Source organism: Plectropomus leopardus, chromosome 9 (assembly GCF_026936395.1).
Source record: "Plectropomus leopardus strain MGB_pleo_1.0 chromosome 9, ASM2693639v1, whole genome shotgun sequence".
Taxonomy (NCBI): domain Eukaryota; kingdom Metazoa; phylum Chordata; class Actinopteri; order Perciformes; family Serranidae; genus Plectropomus; species Plectropomus leopardus.
This window is the reverse complement of record NC_142184.1, coordinates 12488684-12508876: the sequence shown is the minus strand read 5'-3', so window position 1 is coordinate 12508876 and position 20193 is coordinate 12488684. Positions and strand designations below refer to the sequence as shown.

General features: G+C 42.8%; 1 protein-coding gene across 1 annotated transcript in view; it reads right to left on the bottom strand.

Moving 5' to 3' along the window:
- Positions 1–19982, bottom strand: part of LOC121946868 (cadherin-4-like) — a 301746-nt gene extending 281764 nt beyond the window's left edge. Inside the window, exons 1-2 of the mRNA XM_042491671.2 lie at positions 19363–19982; positions 17953–18064 (exon numbers count right to left, since the gene is read on the bottom strand). Coding sequence (XP_042347605.1) covers positions 17953–18064; positions 19363–19419 — 169 coding nt within the window. The 5' untranslated portion in view covers positions 19420–19982. The remainder of the gene's footprint in view (positions 1–17952; positions 18065–19362) is intronic.
- Positions 19983–20193: the final 211 nt, after the last annotated feature.

Here is a 20193-nt window from a genome sequence, read left to right as displayed (position 1 = left end):
ATATCGCTTGCTGGGTTTCCATCCACATTCAGAAAAAAGGCGAAAACAGTCGGATCCAACCTCCATCCAAGTGCTCAGAGGCCGTCCATCGCTTCCCATCTTATCTCATCCTTTCCCAAACAGCAATTAGCTAACCCAAACCACCACGGTCTAAATCACATCCAGCATCTCTGGCTTTGGTTCACCATCCCATTACACACATTCCATGCAACTAACCTCCTTTTTATGACACACACACCCCATCCCCTCTCCCCTTGCTCGCCACTCATACACTCTATTAAGGCTGCCTGGGTTTGAGGCTAACCTATTCACCATCGAGCTCGCTCCGCAGCGCAGTGTGAAGGTTAAACATTATCAAAGGGAGTATGGGATTGAGGACAATCTCCCATTAGGCTGCCAGTGTGGTCACAGTGGTTTTAGCATCAGCACAGTTAATGGTAACATTTCCTCTCCATCTCAGCAGCGCTGGGATGCAGACACTGTACACACAGCTGAAGGGAGGTTGGCGTGGGATGCCATTTTTAAAGATATAAACAGCCACAAAACTGACTGTTAGCACTGCAAAGAAATAGCATTCTGAATGCTTAAAATCCATTTTGAAAAAAAAAAAGTTTCACTGAGATGTCTTCTAGCTGTTGTTGTGTAGATTAAGATGCTGTTAGCAACTTTAAATAGACTGCATGATTCAAATTAAATACAGAAATACATACATGGAAATTAAATAACAACACTCTTAAGCTCAATTACCCCTGGTAGAACTCAATGGGATGTGGAAACGACAACAACCACTAACACGCTCACATACACACACACACACACACACACACACACACACACAAACACACAAAGAGACACAGGCAGAGAGAGAGAAAGAGACAAAGGACAAACTGAGACACACTGAGACAGATAAAAAATGCAGGAAGCTGGTTTAGCAGTGGCTGTGATGTCGCGAGGGAATTCACACAATTGTTGACTTCCATGTAGAGAGAGACAATGAGTTCAGCTTCATTGACTTCTACAGAGGCAGTGAAGCACAGTAATTACCATGGCTCAGACAGAGGAGGCGCTACCATCACAAACACTGTGGAGGAACAAAAACAAAACACACACACAAACCCGCACACACACACACACACACACACACACACACAGGCTGACACACGTGTTAACCTTAACTACAGTTTTAACTAATGCACGCAGTCACACAAGCACAATATACAGCAACAAAGACGGCAGATATTATTCTTCAGCTCAAGAAGCCGAAGAAGAGTAGAAGTGGTTGCAATTGCAAGTGATCGAGGTGGATAAACAATATCACAGGGGTGGGAATGTGCTACAGAATGGGAACACATAGACCGAGAAGTATGAAAAAATGAGGAATGAGAATCCCCAAACAATCTAATCTGTCCTTGAGTGCCCTCCTACTGCAGCATTGTTCTGTCGGAGCCAGATAAGTTGGGAGGCGCTGCAGTGAGTGAACAGAAGAGAGAGGAGAAAAGAGAAAATCAATGATAAGAGTCTCCACTTGCCACAGTAAAGGACTGAGGTTGGGGGGGTGCACGGGCTGAGGAGGGCGGGGTTGGGGCAGACTAAAGGGGACATAGCGAATAGGGAGATGGGTGTGATGTTGAAAGTCTGACTTGCCTTGATCCTAGTGTGGGTATGAGCTTTTACTCATCTCTGCAACAACAATCAAGAATATCATAATGTCAAGGCCCCATGTTGTAAACACGTCTTTTGTAAATGTTCAAACGTTTTAATTCCAGGGTAAGTTCCCTCTGTGGCACAGTAATAGGTGACATAAAGAAAAAGGAGCCCATTCTTCTAAGTCCAAGATAAGCAAATCCCTTTTCCCCTGATGATGACATGAGAATACTTTATGCTTAATGTGCAGACGTCCCATCAGATAGTTGTAATATATACAACCTCTTTGTCTCCCACCTCAGGTCACCCATCCAGGGCCTGCTTAATTCATTAAACGCTATCTTAAGTGGTTGAACTGATGGACTTCCATTATTCAAAAAGTTTCAGAGTAAGTCTGCCAATACAATTACCTCTGTGCACTGGTATCTAAATTAAAGTTAAATATTTAGAAAAATCTCCCTAAAGCTGCTGGAGGGATGGAGCTAGATGTTTTATGTGTTCATTTCCAAGATAAATCTGACTGCAAACAGATGAAGAAGAAAATTATTTGCTGGGAGTCTGTTCTGAATTTCCTGAGCGCTGTGGTCCTCTCTGTCCAAATATTCAGTGGTTAGGAAAGAAAGCAAGCTTGTACATGTTCACATCAGGACCTGATGGTGGATTTCCAACAGAACAGAGACTCTTGACACCATTTCAGGAGAGAATATAAAGGTGATCCAAGTATTTGGATTCGACAAGGACTGAACTAACAACATTTACAAATTCAGTTAAGGAGGACACATTCACACCAGTAGAATCAATTGGTAAAAGAGGCCGACTTTGTTACTGGGTAGAGCCGAGACTCTCTCTATACATTGAGGGAGTGAAAAAAGATGCTGGCAAAACTGATGGGGAAGTGAGGACAATCATTCATTGATTCATCCTATCAATAATGCTAATTGCCTTCCAGTTCCCTACTTTTGTCCGCTAGGCAGTTGTTGAGAGGCTCTCACACAGTGAGTTCACAAATTTTGCTTTGCTCATTGTGGCCTCACAAGGCTCAGGCATCAGCATACTTTAGGGATGCTGTTAATGTGTAGACCAAAATTACTCTGTAGGCAATAAGGTTGGATACTATCCAAGCTGCAGATGACTGACGGGTGCTCTCCCACACAGAAACATCAACATGACTACTCCCTGCGGCTGACTGGACGAGCGCCCAACTTTGTGGTCTGTCCTTGGATTTTGCTTCACCTTTTTAAACACGAGAAAACAACCAGGTGGAAAGTAACCGCTCACTTAAAATTCATCTGAACCACTCCACCACTTAGCTTTCCAGACTTTTATATAGGGCTGTTCCCAACTCAGAGTTGTGTAATTTAACTCAGATTCTGCTATTCAATACAAATATTAGACTATTCCTTTCTTTTTTCAATATAGATTTGGAGAGTTTGAACTAGGCTCAATTGGACAATCAGTGCGACTGTGACATTCATGTGATATAGTTACCAAGCTAACTGCACTAACAACAGATTGAAAATTGGCATTTAATATACGATTTGGCTATTAAAAAATGTGATTAACCATTTCAAATGGATCTTATGATTTCTACAAAAAGTGCTTGTACATTTTACCTTGCAAAAATGTAATTTGGCTAAACTTTGCCTGTTTTCGGAGTGTTTACTCTCAAACTGGTGGACTAGTCAAAGTTTGAACTTCCATTTCAATGTCGAGGAAATGTATCTTTAGGAAACATCCCTAGAGAGCACCGTTGTACTAAGTCCAGCCTCCCAGAGCCGCCGGTGTGGCTGTAGGCTCTTGTTTTAACTATTAACTCAATTCCATCCATCTATCTACCCATCTCACACACACACACGTACAGAGCTACATGTTCTGTTAAGCGGAAGGAGTTTCTTTGTTTTTTGGCATAGATTAGTGTTTCGGCTGTAAGGTAAGGACAGCCCAATTTGTCAAGAGAGTGCATGGAGCTAATCACATCAAAGGAACTGCTACCCAGGCTAATATCAGCCCACAAGCAGGATGCCTCATTCATTAGTCTGCATCTGCAGGACAAATCACTTCTATGCTGACATACAAAAGCCACACACACGCAAGCAAGATCATGCCTGGTAAAACTTACAGCGGGCTATTGACATGAGATAAACAACGCTGAAAATAATTGATTTGATATATTCAATGTGACATCACATCTAACTTTGTTTTCCGTGTGACGGCTCTCTCCATAGATCCCTGCACGGTGAAGTGGTGCTGCAATGCACACTGCAGCAATCATGTGTATGCAAATGTGTGTGTGTGCTTCAAAGAAAAATGGCTTTTTCCTCTATGGCACAGTTCCATTTAGAGCAACTCAGCCTCTCCTCTGCCTGAGTGGAAATGTGGATCAAAAGCATGAAAGATGTTTCCACCTCTCCCCTATAAGGAGAAGCAAGCGTCTATGAAGAATATTCTACCTTCTAAACTATAATAGAACAGAGTCGTGCCCTTCAATGCAGTATCATTTGTCTCTATTTTCTCTGTCCAGTGAGTATCACATCCGACTCAGCATTTACACACACCCTCCTCTGGGAAGACATACACTCCCCCAGGGTTTTTCTGGCCAGGGACGAGATTGCAGTTAAGGTAGAAGACCACAGCTATTGAAACTTCTGGACCAAATTGTTGCTGGTCTCTGGGTAGAAACCAAACCACTAAGATGCTTATTTACTCAACAGAGTCATTATACTGCAGCATGTCAACCACAAGTACTTTATAGTCAAAGCAGGCAGCAAGAAGCTGGTGAGAAGTCTTTTAATTTGAGCAGCTCACATCTCTACTAGCCCTGTCAAGTCAGTGATGGTCTGAATTTAAAGGAAATGCCAACTGCGCTTTTACCGTGGCTGATAAGAGTGTTTACATTGTTACATACCTAATAAGGTGGTCACTGGTAAGGGGGATGTGTGGAGCTATATAAAGCCTCCTTTGACTGGCAGCTAATTCAAGCTCATACATGTTGCCTGTCACACGGCTGGGATGGTGTTATTACACTCTGCTTCTGTTCTGTAAATCCTTTTCATCATAGATACCGACAATGTTGTTGTTGTGAGGTTCTGTAGCATGATGAGGCCAAGTCTTTTATCACCGTCCCATTGAGTGTCTTTATTCTGCTTTTCTATTTCCGTTTTCTTCTGTTCGTCTCAGTCGGTGGAGGAGAAAAACTTTCTCTAGTTCAATCTTCACCAAGCAGGGCCTCTGATTTTACACACATGTGCACCTGCACACAGACAGGCATACGCGCACACTGTGATGCGTGAAGAAAGAAACAAAGAACACATCCCTAATTCAAAACCCATTTTCTTAAAACACAACAGGAACTGTCAAATTGTGTCGCTAAACTTTGTAATTTACCAAACTATGAATAACTTGTGCATAAATTAAGCGAAGGGATAATGAGAAATGCCACGCTTCTGTGATGAGAGGAAATGGAACGCAGCAGTGGCCAATCAACTCATGAAGATTAGAAATAGAAACAACAACCTCACCTGACATAAGAAACACGAAGGGATGGAAAACCTGACTGGAGAGTCAATAAGCTTTCGTGGCTCTGGTGTGTGACCAGCTGTAAATGAAGGGGCAGCGGCTTCTGTGGGGACATGGGGAGATGAGCTGCTGAAGATAAGATGCACTGCCTCCTTAGCCATTTCTCCTGGCTGGGGGGAATTCTGTTTCTCTGTTCTCTGCACAGCTTTGAAGCTCTAATGCCTCTGATCTGTCATCTATCTCTCGCCTCCCATGCTGTCCAGTGCGTGTCCGCTCATGGGCAGGACGATGTGACAGCACGGTAGCCAACTCACAGTGGGAAAGGTGGCCGGGCCTGTCTTTTGGAACAGGCAGACTATGCTAATGTAAATTCATTAAAAGAACTTTGTTCTGATGCGACAGGGAAATATTAGCTGGCTGCTGTGCAAGGCTTGTCATTTTATCCAGATTAGCCCTGCCACAGCCATCTAAAGCATATGCATTTATAAACAACAGAAATCAAATGTTTCACACCAGGGTGCGCTGACGTTTTTTACACAGTGCCTGTTCATCTACCACTACAAATGGACTGCCAGCTACTTTATCATGAGGGAGAAATTGGCCAGAAGCTGAAGAATAAAAACTGCTGAGTAGGATTGGGTCCATTTCTAGTTTTTCCAGTCTGGTCTGGTCTATTGTACAAGCTTATAAAGGTTTAATTTATGCAAGGAAATAATACACGTTTGCTCACTTTTTGGGTTCATGAGAGAAGATGACAGTCTATAAAAAAAAAAAAAAAGACTAAAACTGCACCAACATGACAACATTTTAGATTTGAAGCCGACAAAAGAGGAGTCCTTACTGGATGCAAGCTCTGTTGTGAGCTGAACTTTGGTCTGACCCTGTTTTGCTATTTATTCCTGTCGCTCACTTCGAAAGTGCAGCAGTGGACGAGGACTGGCTAAATCATGAGGTTGAGATGAGGAATTAAATAAAAATTAAATATTTCACTACAAAGACCTGAACACAGTGTCAGCTGGCTGGAGTCAGGTCGCCGGGAAGCTGAAAGTCTCTGGTAAGATAGAAACAAGGTAGACTAATGTTACTTGCTTTTAGCCATCTTGCATGTAATTTCCAGTAAATATCACAATGTAAAATGTGTGCTTTCTGACCTAAAAAAGTAACATTACAAACGTAGGAAAATAGCAAGTAAGCTACTTACCCGTTCTTTAAGTGTTTACATCTATGGTCTGGCACTAGCGCACAGCTGATAGCTCCGTGGTTTGTATATATTATGTAATAGAAGTTCATATTTTATTAAATTCAGGGTGGACTCTGGTGTTGTGTGATGCTACATGATAGTTAGACACACAAATGTTGTTGGGACATTGTGTCATTAAGTTCCACTGAGGAACAGCTGCTGAGTCAAGTGGGACACCTGGTAAAATTCAGTAAACAGGTCCGGTCCAGTGTTTGGCCTAACATCTAACCAGTTTACAAATTTTCACACCAGCCCATCCCTACAGCTGAGAGTTCAGCGGGGCCAGATTTTGATAGGTATTGCTGGTTGGCCAACAGTAGTTCTGAAATGTACCCAGTGAAGACACCCAGGCAATGTTACAATAATCTCTTTATGCTCCCATGCCCTCTCTCTGTCTCCCACTCCTGCTTTCTTTCTCCCCCTCAGCCCGGGGGTGTCTGCCTGGGAGGCACGTCAGCGTGCATCTCCCTACGGTCTGTCTCTCTGCTACCGTGGCAAATCAATTCTTAATAAACCATGTGAAGGCTTCCTCTGCTATACCTTTCATTTCCCCTCCTCAAAGCTGCAGGGCAAATTAGTCTGCCAAGAGGATGAGAGGGAGCAAACGGCAGAAGAAAGCAAGCGGGGGGGGTGAAAAAAAACGACCCAACACCTACAATTAAATTAACAAATCACTGTTCTTAATTAATCGGGGAATTACAAGCAGAACTGCGGGTTTGAGACGTGACTGACATGGCTAGCGCTCTCTGCATCTGCTTTTGTTAGTGCTGCCGGGGTGGGGAAGCAGAGGGAGGTAAAGGAGGAGAGGAAAGGCAGATGAAAGCTTAATAAAAACTCTCCGCAGAGCCCCCTGAGCAGAATAGCGAGGCTGTTACCTCTACTCCTCCTCCCCTTCTTTCTTTGGTTTCCTCTTCCTCCCACTCTCTTATATCCTCATCATTCCTCCCCTTCTCAGTTTCTCTCCCAAACCACTCCAACTATCTCCATCCCTCACCTATTTCCATTTATCCACCCCCTGCCGCTCCTCTCCCTCTCTACCTTTCACTGGCTGTGTAACCCATGTTTGCTAATGAGGTGTGATTGACAGATGGATTACACTGTTACTTTGTAATCCTTTCAATTCTGTGTTTAGGATAATCAATCAGCCCCCCTGACCAAGGCCTTGACTCGTGCCTCTGGGGACAGTCAACAATGTATGTGCGTGGATGTATAAAAGCTTATGCAACATTTAATTGCGTGTGACTAACCTCTCCCAAAGCCCAGTTCATCGGAGGGCAATAAAACATTCATTATCTCCGCTGTGCTCTGAGGCCAACAATATGCCAATCACCATGCAAGACCACCAACATCAGCTACATAGCTCATAAACCATTGGATGGTATAGAGTGAGCCCATCTTTCTGTCTATCCAAGCTCTAGCTCAGAGCACAGCAAGTAGCCCTGCTTGCCAACCTGTCTGCAGCTTCTCATCCCTTTCTACCCCAGAGATGAGCAAACACTGTCTTCTCTTCTAAGTGTGGCTGCTCCTCCAGCCCTTCTCCTCCTCCTCCTCCTCTCTCCCCTTCCCTTCTTTGCCCCACTCCCTCACAGGAGCTTGTTCCCTTGGCGGCCACAGGATTCACTTTGTTTTTGATCATTCTCAGATTCAGAGCTCGACAACTTATCTGCTTCTCTACATTCTCCCAGGCCCAGAGGAGGAAAGCGGGGCCTTTTATTACCCTCGCTCTTTGCCTCTTCCTCTGATGTGCTGAAAAAGACAATAGACAGATAGGGAGAGGAAAGAAGAAAGGAATTCTGGCCAGTGTGCTTTTAAAAGCGTGTTGGTCCCGAGGCTTGAAACGGCTGGCTCTCTAGCCTACATTTAATCATGGAGTTTGACCAATAGTATTACAAGGCCTTTTTAGCCTCACAGACCAAGAAATGCTGCAGTGACACACACCAATCCTCAGCATTCAGCTCCTGCCTCACAGTTCTATAGAATATCAGCAAAATTATAATTACATTTCTCCACAGCAGTCACAGACTGTATTATGGAAGCAGTATGAGGCCTTTATGTTGGAATGAACAACAGGTTAAGGCCAGCTTATAAAATAAATCTTGATATTCAAGTATATAGTAATATATAATATATATCGAGATATTTTCATATTCTCTCAAAAATAACATAACTGTTTAAGGCACATGATCAAACCTGTGTGATCATTTTCGTAAACAAATCTGATTTTAGAGGGAACACGGCTGGTATGTAACATTTTGGAGAGCTTTAATTTTCAAATTTCCCATCAGAGTATCAGAGTGTCCTGATATTGTCTGAGTGACTCATACAATTTAAATAATATTTTCCTCTGAAATACAGTTTGGAGGCAGTACTTTTTAAAATGTAATTCATTTTATTCACTATATGTTCATTTTGCTGTATTTATTTATTCATTTACATTTTTTTATTTCAGGACTTTGTCATATTCATGTATTTGTTGTGGCCTGCCATGATTAAAACATCTGCTGCTGCGTATTGATTTTATATTTTTGGAGCTAGACCATTCAACAGGAGCACTATTGGTATATGTAAACCATTTGTCAATTGTCTGGACCACACTCTTGGAGCAAAGCGCACTCTAGGCACAGACAGAGCAGCAGAACACTGAGTGCGGTAAAAGTGAAACTTTACCATTTATTGCCCGACTTTTGCCTGCGCTGCATTCACAGAACTGTAAAAACGTCTAACTAGAGAGGGGACACAACAACCACCACCACCACCACACAGATTCTATTCTGTGGGAAACAGAGTTACTGCTTACTGTAACCTTATTTCAAAAATTCAGATATATACAGTATCATTCTACATCAGCCTCTATCTTGATGAAAGTCATGCAGATAAAACAACCCTATGAATTCTGTTTAAGAAACCATCGGTTTTTTTTTTGTTCCTCTTGTTCATGTGCAATGATCTTAAGCAATGTAACAGCATGAAGTACAACATTATAAATGAAAACATGAAAATAAGCAGATGCCCACATGGATTAATACTCTGGCACATATGCACTCACGCATAGAGGCCTCTAAATTATTCACACCAGTATCTAACATTTTTAACGACTGAATGATAGCTTAAAGTAGAGCTATACATCAGAGAATAAAGATCGGAGCACAATGTACTTTGATCTTCTGAACATTTCTCATTCCTCCACTGCCACGACACATAACGCATATAAACTCCACTAAACAGTAGTATATTGATCAAATAAGGACTTCAAACATGCCATGTAGTGTTTAAATGGCTAGTCAATTAAAAAATAATCAATGAACAGCAGAGAGACAACAACTTTGATGATTAATCAGTCTTTATGCAACATATTCTCTGGTTAAAGCTTCTGTAATGTGAGGATGTGTTATGTTAGATGTTTTTTTATTTGTATTACAGCTTTGGGTTATTTATATCCATGCTTGCGGGCTCCAAGCGCTTGTGATAGTAACTTTTTACATGTTCTAACATTATTCATCATTGAATTTGACCTTTCCTTCATCAGTTATTGGTAAAATTAACAATTGATTATTTGATTATTTTTCCATTGCACACTGATGTCCTCGGCTTCTTAAAGTTATATTGCCTAATGCCCAGAAACTGTCTAATAAACACTACAGTACCAGGCTCAACTCAACCGCCCTTTAGTTGAGCATATCCAAGCTAACACCTTAGCAAGGAAGGACTCTGGATTGGTCAGTTGGAGAAAGCTGACATATTTTTATATGACAACTACTTTTAACTGCAGCTCTAAGTCAATGAGGTCTAGTCAATCAAAAACAGCTTTTATTTAAAAGGTCACTCAAATGCCCCTGCAATGAACTGAGCCAAAAAATGTCCCTATTAACGTTCAACCACAACCACAAAAGAGTGTCTTTCTAACCTGCTAATTCTGCCCCAAACCACCAGGAGATATTCCCCCTTGGGGAAATCAATAAAATCTTCTAAAAGAAAAGCCAGCATCTATCTTGACATGAATCATCAGGCACTATTTGCAACGACCGCAGTTCCTCTGGAAGTGCCTTCTTAGTCCTTTATTAGCCTTTAGCCTGTTGAATATCACAGGCCAGACACCATGGGACTGCTCATTGTCTTCTGATTAATTAACATTACTGGCACTGTTTGTCGACCCCCAACTCCTCTATCCTTTTCTCCCTCTGTCCCCTGTGTTACTGCATGGCTTCCTTGTTCGGCGGCGATGATTCAACTGTGTGCTGAACTTAAGAACTTAATGGGGAACATTCACAGGGAGTTCAGGACACAATTAGTGATTACCAGACAGCCGTGTCTTCTGAGGGCTTCCATCCTTCGTTTCATCCTCTCCTTAACAAAGACGAGGGATCTTCAAGCAAAAGGAATAGCATATGAGGCTGTAATGCTCTTGGATTTGTCCTGCCCACATTCTCAGAGAGATCATAGACGTCTGCTGGTTGATTAGAAAAGTGTGAGAAATGGACAGAAGTCTCTTTAATTAACAATAACGATCTGGTCTCAGTTTGGGGAAACTAGGCAGGGAGGAGAGATAATTGAGGGTTGGGTTAGAGGTGAGAACGCTGAACCATTTTTCATATTCCTCTCTTGAATCACTGTTAGGAGGAGTTTTCATAACAATGGCTGTAAATGAGCTTCAACTCCGCTTCTCTTTAATTATGTTTTGTTTCAAGAAAGTGGAGTTAAAGAATTATCCAGACTGAGCTCATGTATTTTTTATTTGCTCAGTGCTTCAACAGTAACAGAAACTGAAAGTTGAAATACGACAAAAGAACCTTCTTCAACTGCAAAATGATGTCACCCGTGTCTCTTTCTGTGCTGCTGCCTGTGTTTATCACAGCACACTGACAAAATAAGAAGTGATGGAGCCCTGATAGCTGAATCATCATTTTATTGGTTGCCTTCACTGTGGCTTCATTCCTAACGCAATCAATTAGGCTGTAATTAAAATGCTGCCATAGACAAACAGAGGCAGCGGAGGAGTGAGTGGGCAGGAAGAGGACACCATGGTGTTTGGGCGCAGGCCAAGACTATACTGGAGTAGTGGGCGGCCTGGGAGGGGGAATCTAGATGCAATTTGTTTTAGAGTGCCATAATGGGTTTTTTTGTTTTTTTGTGTTTGCATGAATGTGCAGCGCCATATATGATAATGTGCTCGCTGCTTTAAGGTAGGAAGCCTTATCTTATGCTTTCTTTTCTACCCTGTTGAGAGGAAAGAGTCTATCTCCCTCCACTCCACCCTCTATTTCACCCTCCCTCTGAAAGTAGCCTCGCTGAAGGACATGGTCAGTGTGACTCTCGAGCAAAGAGAAAACAGCCTTGTAGGCTTATCGTTATCCTGCTGGTGTAATCCCTGTCCACCACATCCCAGCAAAAGAACAGCCCTGGGAGTGCCTTGCATTGCTCTTGCTCCTTGTGACAAACTATTTTACCAAAGACAGCGGGGACACCTTACAACAGCCGCTGTGGAGTCTTAATCTGACACCACCAACAAAAAAACCCTCTTAACCTCAGACAAAATGTGCATGTGTGCGTGTGTGCGTGTGTGTGTAGGAGAGAGAGAAAGCTAGTAGTGTCCCCTTGTCATCTCACAGCCCATGCAGACCATCTGTGCATTAAAGAGCTGGAGTCCAAGCAAAGTATTTAAACGGGTTTAATGTCTTCAGGAGGGCCATAACCTTGGTCCTGTAGGACCCCAGAAGGGCCATCATACCAAGGCAGGAGGTCTCTTAATGTACGGAGCAGATGACAAGGATACAGAGTTCACACACACACCGCAGAGTAACTCAATCTGCAGGAAGTCTCCCACATTCGTTCATCCACCCTCCTCCTCCCTCCCTCCCTGTCTCCTTTGTCCCTCCTCTCAAAACAAAGGGAGAAGATGTCAAAAATCTCATTAAAAAATAATGGCCTCCACCTGCTTTCTTTCTTTCCTCATTCTCTCCTGCTTGCCTTTCTAATGACCAGCTTGGAAAAACCTGGCGAATACCCGCTATGCACAGAGCGCCGGACGACAGCTACCTGAGTGCACACAGCGCATTCAACCACAAAACACATACACCGCGCACACAAAAGCACATAACTGTTTCACAGCATGGCCTCCTGAGCCTAACAATATTAATCAAAAGGAACTCCTGCAGGTGTAACGCCTGCACCCCCCTCGCTTATCCCATAAACCACTCATGTCTGGACCTTAACAGGGGAAGAAACACTCAATCATGTGGCTAAATCATCTATATGAGCCTCTCTGGAAAGTCCACACACAATTCTTGAAAACTATTGGACATATACATCAGGCCTGAGGTTACGCGTTAAGTAAATATGTGTCAACTGGCATTTTGTAACAGTTCCCTGAGGTCAGATTAGCCTTTAGCCTTAAGAGCATAAACCAGCACCTCAGTACGTCTGCAGTGTCTTCACCGCTTCACGAGACATCCAACAAATGTCAGCCTCATGCTTCTCTGTAATTAATAACGACGGAAAACGGATGTGTCTGCGCCTGTCTCCGTGACTGAATATCCTCACAAAAATTAGCCATAAACCATGTAATAGTTCAAACAGATGGTGAGAGAGAATAAGGATTTGTGTTGTTATTTTGCATTATAACAGGAGATTAGATGGTTATATGGGAAGGGGCTGCGAAGACAAAACATGAATGATTCACAACGAGGAGAAAGAATCAAAGTGAGATAGGGACTTTGCAAAACATTAGGATAAAGTAAGATGCAGAGATCCAAAACTAATAATGAGAGGAAACAATGAGGGTGATTTCGGCAGAAAACAGAAAGAAACAAAGGGAGGCTGTATTCTAACAATGTCTAATCTCCATGAGGACGCCTGTCTGCTATCGACCCAGATAACACTGCAGGCTGTGTATCATGAGATTTGGGGCAAAAGGTAAACAGCAAATCAAAACAATCTAATTCTGTTGGAGGGTAAAGGGAAAGAGAAAATTGATGTATTGTCCATCCCTATGGAGCGTGTGAAAAGAAATGGCTTCTTTTATTCAGGCTCCTGTGAGTCACTCCTTCGAAGCGGACTTCTGTCCCCACATCACCAGCAGTCTGAGCCACTGAAGAGAGTGTGTAAGCACTGATTTTGGGTTGAGGGGGAAGGTAATTTTACTCTAACTCTTGGCGTATTACTAACATCCAAGGCAGGGGATCCTGTTTGTGATATTTTGCATTAAATTCAATGCTTACTGTATTTCAAATTCTGCGCCTCGAGTTGCAAAATGATGTTCAGAACACAAAGCCTACAGCGAAGTAACAGCCCGGCTATTGGATTTTGAAAAATCACCTAAAGCCTTAGAGGAAAGCCTCACCAACAGAGGCATGTGAGTCTCATCACCCAGGGCCTTTTGGGTAACCGCTGGAAGAGATATTTGGGAATATTGTCCTGGAAAAAAAATCACAGCTCTGAACAATTTGTTTTATTCAGAATGAAAAGCTCTCTTTCAACCATTTATACTGGTTTCTGGTTATCTTCCTGGTGAGCAAAAGCCAGAATTTGCTGTGAATATAATAGAAATAAGGTGGCAATGAAGGGAAAGAGAAGGGATCTGGGTCAGAGGCAAGGCATAGATTAAATGCTATCAACTGTACGGTGAGTTTCTACTGAACGGCAGCGGATAAAGACAGTGCAATAGACATGGACTGTGGGAGCGCATGTGTGTGTAAGAGGGTGAGAGAATGAATGAGAGAGAGAGGGAATGCTTACAGAGCATCAGAAAATGTATTTACGGGTACAATAGCAATCCTCAGGCTGGCCAGGAGGGTTAAGGACAGATACGGTCACCTTAATACAGACATTCAGGCCATTCATTCTGGCTGATGAGTTACTGGAGGGATCTAATTTTCAAAATGGAGCAAGGCATCAGTGGAGTTTCTAAAAACAAAGTGATGACTGCAGAGAAAATCTCCAATTCCCTCTGAGAAGCTACACTGTAGACGTCAGCATTGTTACAGCTCAGGTACGGGCATGTCCAAAAGAAGCACAAACACACATCAGAACTGACCAAATCTGTCTTTCAATCCCCTTAACCTCACTCTCACTTCTCTCTCACAGACTCAGACAAACACAACCAGAGTCACATATACAGAAAGTGAGGGCTGCCCAAAACCACCAGAAACCCAAACAAAGTCCAAGGTCAGCAGAGTGGGCTCACTGAGCTGAAACCACCAGCCCTGGCTTTCATTACCAGGAACAGAATCAGTGGAGGGATGAGGGGACACATGGGATGAGGTTACATTAGCTGGCTCTGTTTATCTGAGTGAGTCTGGCCATGGCCCAACTCCTACTCTGTCGTCTGTGGGATACAAATCACTCCAAACATCGTGACAGCATCTATTGTTAAATCAAAAAGCCTTCAAATTATTTTAATGGCTGATTGTGCTTCTCAAAACCGCTGAAACTGACTTTGACTAAAAAACTAACTCTGTCATACAGATTATCAGCAAAACCTTTTTTCTGAGTGTGCGAGTGAGTGTATCAGTCATAGTGTAACATTAACCAGGCCTGGCAGAGCTATACCTCTAATGGTGCTCAGAGCGTGTGAGCGGTAAAGAGGCAGTCATAGCTTTAATGAAAACCAGGCATAAAATGCAGCGGGCACCCTCAGCACTGAAGGCGTCACACATACTGTACATGTGCGTATGCACACACACACCAACACACATACACCCACACATACACACACAAGATAAATGAGACTTCTCACCCCTTAATTCCATTATCTCACCTCTTAAACACCTGCTGTTTCTCTTCTGTTCATATAAAGGCACAAATCAATTTGCGGCTTAAATGTAAATAAAAACACCATCCGTCTCAAATTTATCAATACCACTCTGCGAGATATGCAAATCAAATCATAAAATAATAACCACTAAATGTCCAGTTTGCAATCCAACCTTAGAGTCTACCAGCACAAACGGAGCAGTGCCCTGTTTTTATGTCCGTCTCAGCCATTAACTTTGGCAACTGGCAGGGGTTTTCCACTTGAATAGATAACAAATCAATTCACTCAGCAGGAACAATGCAGTGTGTAGAATTTATACTTATAAATGTTTATTGGACACACTGTGTTTATCAATGAAAACCCTCAGTTGGCCAAAACACCCAGAAGTTTTAGGAAGTGATCTAAATGAGCATCACTGCTCATTAAAGGAGGATTAATCAAAAACAAAGTTGTGCAAAGCTGAAAATTACTCACAATAAGACAGAAAATTACTAACAAATTGAGACGCTGAAATTATGAAAAAGTGAGGGTTTTTTTTTTTTAACAAAGATGCAATGCAATAACCGAGCTACACTGATTTCATACACTCTGCATTTATATAATACCATCTAATATATTGTCCAATATGGCAAATTTATTTAGCCAAATTTAAATGTAGCCTTTGTTTTGTTCTCTGCTTTGACTTTATCACATTTGCTGTGGCTGTTTCAATAAGTGCACTAGTTTTGTTTTTTTCATATGTTATCCAATTTACTACTGACTCAAAATGATAAAATGTGAAATGTAACGCCCTGCTCCTCCCTGCTGACCTCCTGTCTAGACCCACACATCCTCCCCATCATGGCCAAGGTCCTAGTTCTGTCCTTACCATTATTCCCCCGGTGGCTAACATGAATATATATACAGTATGTTTGTATGTGTGTGTATGTGTGTGCATGAGTGGGTGTGTGCGTGAGTGGGTGTCATTACTCCTGCCCCCATCTGACGGTTTTGGGTTAAACAATGTTATTATTAAAGCCTTTCCAGAGTAGCTTCCTGCTTCCCTCCAGTGACACCCTTACCAACTATAAATCAACTGCCTGAGCCCTGTAAATCACATCCGATGTGTGTGCGTGTGTATGTGTGTGTCTGGCCACTGCAGCTGTGCTCTCAGACGCACATGACGATGACATTGCAGCTGCGAGTGTCACGGCAGAGAGGAGCACACGTCACTTCAGCAAGAACCATTCAAACACAGAGAAAACAAATGATAAATGTTAAATTAAAGCATATGCTTTGAGTGTGATTCAAGAAAATGGTGCAAGTTAATCGCAAGTCTGTATGTTTTATGAGTGGAGACTTTTGTGGTTTATTTGATCTGATACCACAGTAATGTTTGAAGCTGACTTTTGTGTGGCTTTTGTTAGAAAAAACACTAAGTGTGCAGTAAGATCACACTAAAACATCTTTTGTTAGTGGTAAACTGAATTCCATATACTGAAAACAACCCTGTTAGACCTCTAAAGATTACTTTATGTCTGAATGGAGACACATATAGAGAGACAATTTCATCTCTCTGAGACCAAACCAGATAAATAATGCTCTCTGAAATACACGGCTCCTGTGCAGCAGCAGTGATGGCTCATTCTGTGATTGTTTGTGATTGTGTTGACACCCCCTGCTGGGCTGAAGACATCACTACCACACTGGAGAGCGAGCTCACTACCAGCGACAATGTCCCATATCCAATCCCACTTCCAGCCAAGCTACAATATACTGGAGTTAATGAAACACTAAAATCAAGCTGATACCTTTCTCCAGACTTATATCACTCCAACAAACACAAATATAGACACAAGAGAGAAAACAAGCAAAAAATAATATACAGAACCCTATTGTACTAAATATCCTTAGTCTAACACGCCACAATGTGTGTGTCTATGTGTACGCGTGCACTCAAGAGAGAGTCTAGACAGCTGTATCCCCGCCAGGTCCCTCACTGCTAAGGAGAGTGAGAAATATATATTGTGCAGCTGCCGAAGACACAGTCGACCCACAAAAGAGCTATTGTGCGCCCACAGCAAAACAATACAGCTTAGCTGAGCTATGAGAAAAAACCATTGGGATCAATAGAGAATTGCAATTAGCCCACATTGGCAGGAGCGGTGCCAGATTAGACACAGGATGTCGATTCCATTTCCTGCACTATCGGGCCCTCAAACTTGGTTGGCTCACTGTGTAATTGGAGCAACACACATACAAGTGGCTAAGATGTCGTAGTGTGAAGGTGACAGTACGAGAGATTATAGTGATGAAGATAGGGATGATAACAATGTTAAAGAGGTCGTGCAATGTCAAAAAACAGAAATAAATTTTAGCATTGCAAACATTCAGAGTGTAGTAAACAGCATGTAATGTATCCAGGTACATTTTTAAATTTACTTTTTAAAACATGTTTATGTGGTGCTTTGTTTGAAGCCCTCAGTCACCACATTGCAATGTCACAACCGCAGACAAATGACTTCATCGCACTGTGTTGCTCCTGATCAGGCCGTTTCTGTAATTCACGGCTGCAGATGTCATCCTCAGCTTCAAACACGTGCATCAATTTACAGAATTAATTCTTTTACTTTTTTTCAGTCAATTCTCCAGATGCATTAATACCCCTTCAATAATTCAAAAACGACACAGCCTGGCACTGAACAGGAACACATCACCACACACATTCGCTTTGTCCAGCCTTAATGCAGAGAGGGAGCCCATCCACTCACAATGTAAATCTTCAAAAAGATAAAGGAAGTGACTCGCCAATTAAAGGTCTTACCTTTACATATGCCCTGGCCTTGCAGTACATCCCTTGAAATCAGCACAGAGTAGAAGCTTTGTGAGAAGCCAGGTCGGCAGGGACCTTTTGAAGCATGCTCCCCATTATTCCTCTGGAAGGAAGAGAATACAATGTAAGACATCGATAAACATGGATTCCATTGATTTCTTGCTTCTCATTTGCCCTGAGCCTTGAAGAAAAGCAGCATATTGTACAGCAGTTAGGAGAAATATATTCAACAAGTTCATCAACTAGATGCTCCTGGGTAGGTACACTGCTGATAAGATACCCACGCTAAAATGTTTTGTGAAAGTCGCTTCATACAGAAACCAGGATGAAATAAGGACTGTTTTTTTTTAGTATTGTGTTCAGGGTTAAGTGAGACACAGCAAAAGAAAACTGCATGAATGCAGCAGAATTTTCTCATCCTGACTGTGGGTTTTTCACTAGCAAAGAGGTCCAGAGAACTGAGGAGAAACAGAGCTGTGTGTGTGCGTGTGCGTGTGCGCTACCCAAACGGTCTACAGGAAACTTTGCACCCAACATTTAGTGCTCACTGTCGGTTAAATTGAACGATCTGACCCACTACAGCCACTACACGAGTGAATGTGCGCGCGCACAAACACACACACGCCGGTGCCAAGGCTGGCTGGAGTCTGAATGAAGAGGAGGCATAACGCATTAGGTCCTTTCCTCTTGGGAAGGAATAACGCGGGGGTAAAATATCTCTGTGTCATTTTCCCTAAATTTACATGGCATGAGAGTAATGGCTTTAGCAGCAGCGGAGAGAAAGATTTAGCAGAGCTACTTGGTGCGCCATTAGGAGTAGCCCACCGGCGCCGACTTAATTCAGCTTTTATTGATTAAATGGCGAGAAAAGGTTGAACAGCGTCTTACAACTTCAAAGGTTAACTTATTGTAGGCAAATGCTTTTTGGTCACAGAAGCTTTATAGAGGAATGTCGCGCTAAAATAAGAGATGACTGAATTAGTTTGATGAAGAAGAAATGTGCCATCGTGAGTGATTAAATTGTGCTATGATTTAAACTTGTGTAGGATATTGCAGCCCGGTGATGAACCCGCAGAGATCCTAAAAAACAAATCTGACGAGGATCAGAGCAGACAATCCTGGATGATTAACTCTTACTTTCTTTATTTTTACTCGAAAACACTGAAATTCATTAGGGAACCAATTAGCGTACTTGTAGGGAAATAAGGACCAGTGCTGCGCTGCGCTGCTGCAGCAGCACACTGGACTGACACTGGACTCCATCCGACTACATGACTTTATTCCAGCTTCTGTGCCATTGCTTTGAAACCCTGCACCCTGAGACGCTGCGAACCACACTCCCACAACTCCAATACACAGAACAAGCTGCTCCAAAAAAAGAATAAAAAGGATAAATCTCACCCAAAATGCATCAAGAAGAAGGGCTGCTGTCAGGACCAGAGCGAAGTCAGTTCTCATCGTGGCGAGCGAGCGAGCCAGGGCTGCCTGGACGAGGAACCAGAAAGAGGGTAGATTGGTTATTCTTCTCCGAAAATTGTGTTTATTCCCCTCTTCTTCTCGTTACGTCCCTCCTCGCGCTCCGTGAGTGTGCTGCAGCTCTGCCCCGAGTTTCCCCGGCTCTCTCATCTGCAGGTGAGCGCTCCGCTCAGCACCAAGGCGCAGCCAGCGTCACTCTCCAACCCCTCCTATCACCCGGTGCAGGAAAACTCCACACACGCACTTAAAGAAACACTCGTTGGAGCTTTGGATCAAACAACCACACCGCTGACGTCTTTTCCGAGGTCCCCGGTATTTTAATCCACCTCCTATGGCGAGCTAAAGGACTCCGCAGTTTTATGGTTGCAAATGAAAGGGTCGGTAAAGCCTGATTGTAGCGTCTATGCACAGCTGTATGGCAAAGTCGTTAACCATTAGCTGTGAAACTTCCAACCGCTTTGCAAGCATGTAGCTCAACATCTGATATGTACATTATTACATTTAGACGGCTAACGAATCGAGCAGACGTGCGCACGAATCAAACCTTACATCTGGGCTCTCCCTTGCTCCCAGTTAAAGGTCCCCAAAGAGTCAATTTGGGCAAAGTTAGTAAACAGACACAGCTGCACAGGTCACGTGTGCAGCAGGTATACCACGTGACCTACAGGTGACAAACACCAAGCTAAAATCCCCCAACCCTCCTCTGTGCACCACCTTCATCACTGTAAGACCAGTTATGTTGTTTGTTTGTTTTTT